The sequence below is a fragment of the Arachis ipaensis genome, chromosome B09 (genome assembly GCF_000816755.2).
Source record: "Arachis ipaensis cultivar K30076 chromosome B09, Araip1.1, whole genome shotgun sequence".
Lineage (NCBI taxonomy): Eukaryota > Viridiplantae > Streptophyta > Magnoliopsida > Fabales > Fabaceae > Arachis > Arachis ipaensis.
Window position 1 is genome coordinate 57,309,382 of NC_029793.2, and position 7,057 is coordinate 57,316,438.

Consider the following 7,057-nt stretch of genomic DNA (forward strand, 5'->3'; position numbering starts at 1 on the left):
TTTAATTTATTCATTCTCAAATCATAGTCACCTAATTTATTCTCTATTTTTATATTCACTTATACTCATATTTATTATATAAAAAATATTTATTTAATATATTTTATTGTATCCTCTCACATAATTCAATATCTCTTAGTATTTCTCCTATTATTTTTTTCTAATATTTTATATAATTATTTTTTTATAATCAATTTTTTTCTTATTTTACTAAATAGTTGGTTTATTATGTATTAGATAATGAACTTCCTAGTCTTGTTTTTAAATTTTTGTCTAATTGAATCTCCTAGTTATAAATTGTATGTCACTCATATACTACTTTTTTTTACTCATTCAACAAAGTTACATTTTTTTTACTGAATAAAATTTACCATGTGCATGTGCATGTGTTGCAATGAATAGAGAAAACAAATAGAGGATGTAACAAGTGTCCTTCTTTCCAGTCCGCTAGCAGTCCATGCCTAACAGCCTTCGAAGCTGTATCAAGGCCAATTCTCTTTCTTTGAGATTCAGACTCGGGTGAGAGGGAAGGAATTAGGGCATGAAAATTTTCACTCCATTTTGATCTGATAATATTATTTTCTCTGGCATGGTTGCTTTCCCCCCAAAGCGATTCTCAAAAGTAACTCGTAAACTAAATATATTTGCAATGCACACAATGAGAATGAAAATTTTATTATATTGCTTCAATTCATAAAGAAAAGTTTCAGAAAGAAACATTATCTACAGAACAATTCTTTGCATTCACTTTTGAGAAGATTAAAGTAATCAATCAGGGCATAAGGAACTTTCCCTTTGTCTTCTCAAATACTTGTTCTGCCATTAAAGCAATAGCACCATCTGCCTTCTTAATCTCCAATTCGGACTTCTGGTTAGGCGCATTGGCATTGGAAGGATCGAATCCGATTGCTACTGCTGCCTCTGCTTTTGCTCCATAAACCAATCTCTGCTAAGAAACCAACATGACAAAGATATGATGTTAATCCAATACAAAATGAGATACAATACGAAACGAGGGAGGGGAAAGTCCACCTTAATTTTTGAAAGCTTAATTGCACCCAAGCACATTGGACAAGGTTCACAAGAAGCATAGATTTCACAGTCAGCAAGATAAATTTGATTTAGCTTTTTACATGCCTACAGATGATTTACGACAACAAAATGAGTTCCCAAATGATACATCCCCAAGAAGTTAAATGAAAAAGTGAATAAAAAAAATGAAAATTGAAAAAAAATTGTAAATATATTAGGTCAACTTAACACTATTCTCACATATAAGCTAAGCAATATATAGAAGCATTAAGAGAATCAAATGAATTATGCAAAATTCATATGAAACTTCTGCAACTCACACTGAGATCCAGCAAATGAAAGATGAGAGCCAAAACAACAATACTAGAAACTCAGAATATTTGTATACTTATATAGAAGATAATAACGAAGAAAAAAACAGCAATTAAAATCTTCTTGACATGCCATTTTTTTATATACATGAAGATTTCATAGATGTTTGATTAGATATAACGCTAGTCGTGGTATTTCTAGTTTTCTACCACATCACAAGCGTGTCGGCTCAATATACTAAACAAAATCGAGTTCACAAAACATTTCCTCAATATAGCTTTATGGCTTGTTATAGTCCTCAGATTTTAACAGAAGAACTAACTATGAATTTAACCTCTCTGATAGCATTAATTTCAGCATGAGCAGTGGGATCACTCTTCCTTAAAACCATGTTATGACAGCTCACAACTACTACACCATTTCTAACAACAACAGCACCAAATGGTCGTCCATCGCCACATTCAACAGCTTTATATGCTTCTTCGATAGCTTTAGTCAGGAACTTGATATCTCTATCCTGTAAAGCTGATGTAAAAAGAGAAAAGAACAACAATGTAAGAGAAAATGAATTTATGGTTTTAAATTGCGCTTGTGATTGATGTTAGCAATATAGATATTCTCCTTCAGCATGCTGATATGCTAGCAAATCAAGGTACAAGCTCTTGATTCTTGAAACACACGTTATAAAGAGAAATCCCTAATATAGCGAACATCATTATGTTCATTTAACCTTTGCGAAACCATGAATTATGAAGGACTATACCATTCACAGTACGAGGGACGGTGGCAGCATCAGCAGCGTTGTCCTCCATGATGAGATGAAAAGAGAAGCAACGATTTGGTTATCTAGAAAACAGTAGTTGGAAGCAAGTTGGGGAAGGTTTAGGAACTGGCAAGAGAAAGAAGGAAACAAACAAAACAAAGAATACACGTTTTCCATGCATAAAACTTGAAGATAAGGAAAGGGGTGCATGATTGGCTTGGCGCACCAGCGCCACAAGACAACGAAAACTCTGAAATTGATGCCTCTCTCTTCTCTCACTTTTCCATCTCCTGCCTACTACTCTCCACCAATGACCATCACAGTAACATGCATTTGTTTAGTTATCTAACATCGGAAATTGTGCTAGTTCGACGAAACTACCCAAAACACTGTCTATTTTTGAGTTGTTTTATCAAACTAATCAAATCTTTGATGGATATCAAATTAAGTTATATATTTTATGATTAGATTTGTCGATGGTTAAATCTTTCATGGTTAAAAATGATAATTTATTCTAATTGAATAAAAGTAGATAATCTCAATTCTTCCTTTATTTAGTATTAGTCATTTGGAGATTCAAGTTAGTAAGAAATTTCATGGTTTGAGTTTGCTTTCACTAATCAACTCTCAAGTCATAAACTAAACATATCAGCAATAATATAATGCATTAAGCAGACAACATGAAGAACATAACACATAATGAGAGTGTAAATTTTATATTGCTTCAATTCATGGAAGCTGTTTTCGAAAGAAATATTTTCTGGACAATTGTTTTGCTCAATGGTGAGAAGATTAAAGTAATAATCAATACATAGAAAACTTTTCCTTTGTCTTCTCAAACACTTGTTCTGCAATTACAGCGCCGGTACCATCCGCCTTCTTAATTTCCAACTGAGCCTTCTGATAAAAACCAGTGCCTCTCAGCGCATCAGCAATGAAATCATCGAAACCAATTGCTATCGCAGCCTCTGCTTTTGCTCCATAAACCAATCTCTGCTTAGAAGCCAACATGACAAAGATAAGAGTGATATCACTAAAAAAGGAATAGAGAAATAGTTGGTGTGAGGAGAAAATGAGGGGAGAGGAAGGTTCACAACCTTAATTCTTGAAAGATGAATTGCTCCAAAGCACATTGGACAAGGCTCACATGAAGCATAGATTTCACAGTCAGCAAGATCAATTTGATTTAGCTTTTGACATGCCTACAGATGATGTACAATAACAAATTAAGGTCCAAATGATACATCCTCAATAAATAAAGTATGTGAAAAAAATCATTACAAAATGTTAATTAGGCTAACATAAAGGTGCTCAACATACATAGGAGATAGCAGCATCAACATAAAGAGAGTCAAATGATTGCTGCAAATTTTGATCAAACTAATGAAATTTCTGCAAAAATACTCACATCCAGTCTCCTCTATTTATCTTTGCTTTGAGTGGTGCTTTTATTAAAACTCTCTTAAGTTTGAGATCTGAGACAGCAAATAAAATATGAAAGCAGCCACAAAGAAATCAAGAAATCTGCTTAACATGCCTTTCTAATACACATCCAGGTTTCATATATGTTTGATTAGAATGTAGCAAGAGACAAAGAAATCAAGAAAAACTGGTAATAAATCCAGAGTACAATGATTTAGATGTTCCAGAAAGATTTCTATAGTATAATATAACCCTCAAGAAGAAATGATATAGACCTCAGATTCCAGACGTCAAGAAGAAAATTGGTACTGGAAGAATTAACTATTAATTTAACCTCTCTGATAGCCGTAACTTCGGCATGAGCTGTGGGATCAGTGTTCCTTAGAACCATGTTATGGCAGCTTACAACTACTTCATCATTTTGTACAACAACAGCACCAAATGGTCCTCCATCACCGCATTCAACCCCTTTGTATGCTTCTTCAACAGCTTTTGAGAGGAACTTGTGGTCTCTATCCTGTACAGCTGGTGCAACAAGAGGAAACAACACCAATTAAGGTAATCCGTAGCGAATAGGGAATGAATCCTCTCAATTATGTCAAAATGTATTTTCAAATGGAAAGGATCCCATCCTTAGAGAAGAACATGTCTGGTTGTATGCAACTATTTTCGATTCCTTGTGAAAATTAGGAGATATCATTTTTGTTAAATCATAAATCAAACCATTATCAAGGGGTGCATCACTGCATCAAACCCCCCAAATCATATTTCCAAGCTTATGATGACATAATAAGCGATTCATATGATAGGAAGTCAACTTGGTATGCTCAAGTCATGATTTTCCATGTAACTAAGCTTTCCTGTCTTCTATAAATTCATAATTTCTGAGTTTTATTAATTGAAGCACCACCATATAGTATTTCTTATGAGTTCAGAAGGGAATGTGCAGAAAAGTACTGATACCTTCTTGATGACCGGGGAATGCTGAAGCGACGGAAATAGTTCCATCTTTAGCTTCCAACACTATAACAAAATTCAGATAAAGAAATTAACAAACAATGAAATTCTTCCAGCTACGGGAGTAAAGCCAGCAAAAGTGTAAATATTATGTCAAAAAATTTTCAATAGAATTGAATGCGGATCATGAATAATTACAAGTGCAAAAGGGATGACGAGGAAAAGAAGCAACAATCCCTTGATTCATGAAAAATGAACACCTTTAAAGAGCAAATTTTGCTCTGATCTCCCTTGAAGAAGCTTAAATTGAGATTCTCACTTCAACTCAATTTTGTCTTCATCCATAACAATAATAAAAGAAAGATCTGTTTTTACCTCCATGATAAAGCAACTAAGATACAGTATTAATAAGAGTGTCCAATTCACACAAACAAAATTGACTTGAAGTTAACAATTAATTGAACATGATCATCAATGTTTGCAATGACATCATCAACAACCATAAAAGAGAAAACATAAAAATTATGTATACCATTAGCAGTGGGAGTAGTAGCAGCAGCAGTAGCATCTTCCATGATGAGATGAACAAGAAGAGTAGACAGAGGGAATCTAGAAAAACAAATTGAGGGTGTTGGAGCAAGTTGCGGAAACTACAGGAACATGATATAGAAAGAAAAGAAAAGAAAAGAAAAGAAAAGAAACAGGGCACAGAGAAAGGATCGTTTTCTCCCTTAAAAACAGAAAACCAATTCCGAAAAGAGGTAGGGGAAAGCAAGAAGTAACACGCAAAGTTGCAGAGCTCATAAAATCAATTTCCGAATTTTTCTTTTAATTAAATTGGTACCTAAAAATATTTTAGTCTCTCAACATTGTGGTTTTTTCCCTTGTGAGTGAATATCGTAAAATTGAAGTCATATTAGTCTCTTACACGCAAGTTTCCCACAAGATCTTCTTCCATTATTGCTTTTTTTTGTTTTTTTGTTTTTTTGTTTTTGGCATAAAGGAACCATTTTACATAAATCCTTTGTTGGGTTTGTCCGTATTACTATCAATGTGTCTAGGGATGGCAAAATTTCCCCAAATGTAAGATCTTTGTAGGGATTATCTTGAATAAAGATTTGACTGTAAAATTTTTTTTTAGCAAAATTGGAGATAGGGGACGAAATTTTCCTGAGGCAGACGCAGAAATCGTAATCCCCAAAATTCTAAATTTACTTAATTGTCTTTAATAGTTTATTTTTTATCTATATTTTTTAGTCATTTCACATGCCATATATACATATATAGAGACTCTCAAAATTCCTAATTTTCATTTGTATAACCCTTCTTTAGTTCATAGATCTCTAATGTTATCCATATTCCATCAATCTTCTCTGTTTCCTTCGCCACTGTCCCATCACACCGTATTGTAAATCCTCACTGTTCCATCACCCTCATCATGTCGTTCTCTATATTCATGGCGTTCTTTTTCACAACTCTATCGTCGTGTCCATTTTTCTCTCTACTGCCACGTCCCACACCTCATCTACTATTCTACGTTTTGGCTCGCCATGGCGCTCCCACGACATCATTTTGAAAGTCACCATCTTATCGTTTGGACTTTTTGTATAAAATTTTGCTGTTTTTGTATAGGATGGATACTTTTAACTCTATTCCTATGGAAATTAATAATTAGTCAAAATTATTAGAGAAATGAAAAATAGAGTCTCTACAGAGAATGGAGCCCTATGAAATATGAGAATGAAGAGTAATATTCTCTCACGATAGAAAATAAAAAAAAAATAGAAAGCAAATCTAAGAGCAAAAATAGAGAGTAGGGAGACATCTCCCATCTCCGTCCTACCCTATTGACATTCCTAAATATGTCAAATCATGACAATGATTAATAATACTATTTTCATTTGAAGATTGTATTTATAATATTTACCAACTCTTACTTTTGCTGTTGGTATTTAATTTTTATTTTATTTTTTGCCGTTATTATTGTCTTGGTAAATGGGTGGGAATTAACATGCATAGTATATTGTTAGAAAACAAAATATCTAGTGGTTGTTTGACTTGTTTCTGTAATTATTTTTCTTTGCTCAATGATAGTCTCTTGTGAAATGAACGGACATGTATTAAGGATGATCTGAATATTATAAGCTGAAAGATGACAAGTAAATGAAAATTTAATTGTTGCTTGTTTTTATTTCATAACTAACTGAGTGGGACTTGGTGAATGTTTCAATCCAAATCTATTCTTGTTTAAGGATTTAAGCAATCGCATCTGTATCTTTTTACCCTGTATAAATTTAGTGCTATTCATCAAGAGGACTAAGTTTCATTTGGATATTTTGTCAAATAATATTAATTTTTTATAAATTTAGTGCTACTCATCAGGAGGACTAAGTTTCATTTGGATATTTTGTCAAATAATATTAATTTTTTATAAATTTAGTGCTACTCATCAGGAGGACTAAGTTTCATTACAATAATATTAATTTTTTATGGATATAATATTAGTTTAATTTTTTGTGGTCAGTTTTATCTACGTTCAAAATTTTTATGGTCATAAATAACTAGCTATTT

General features: G+C 32.9%; 2 protein-coding genes across 2 annotated transcripts; both read right to left on the reverse strand.

The window, feature by feature from the left end:
• On the reverse strand, nt 653-2,645 carry LOC107616697 (guanine deaminase). Its single transcript, XM_016318642.2, has 4 exons — nt 2,108-2,645; nt 1,679-1,869; nt 1,033-1,137; nt 653-946 (listed from the first exon to the last, which is right to left on the reverse strand). The coding sequence occupies exons 1-4, from the start codon at nt 2,154-2,156 to the stop codon at nt 773-775; spliced, it is 519 nt and encodes a 172-aa protein (XP_016174128.1). The 5' UTR covers nt 2,157-2,645; the 3' UTR covers nt 653-772.
• Nucleotides 2,793-5,155, reverse strand: LOC107618935 (guanine deaminase). Its single transcript, XM_016321127.2, has 5 exons — nt 5,019-5,155; nt 4,493-4,552; nt 3,864-4,054; nt 3,205-3,309; nt 2,793-3,100 (listed from the first exon to the last, which is right to left on the reverse strand). The coding sequence occupies exons 1-5, from the start codon at nt 5,059-5,061 to the stop codon at nt 2,912-2,914; spliced, it is 588 nt and encodes a 195-aa protein (XP_016176613.1). The 5' UTR covers nt 5,062-5,155; the 3' UTR covers nt 2,793-2,911.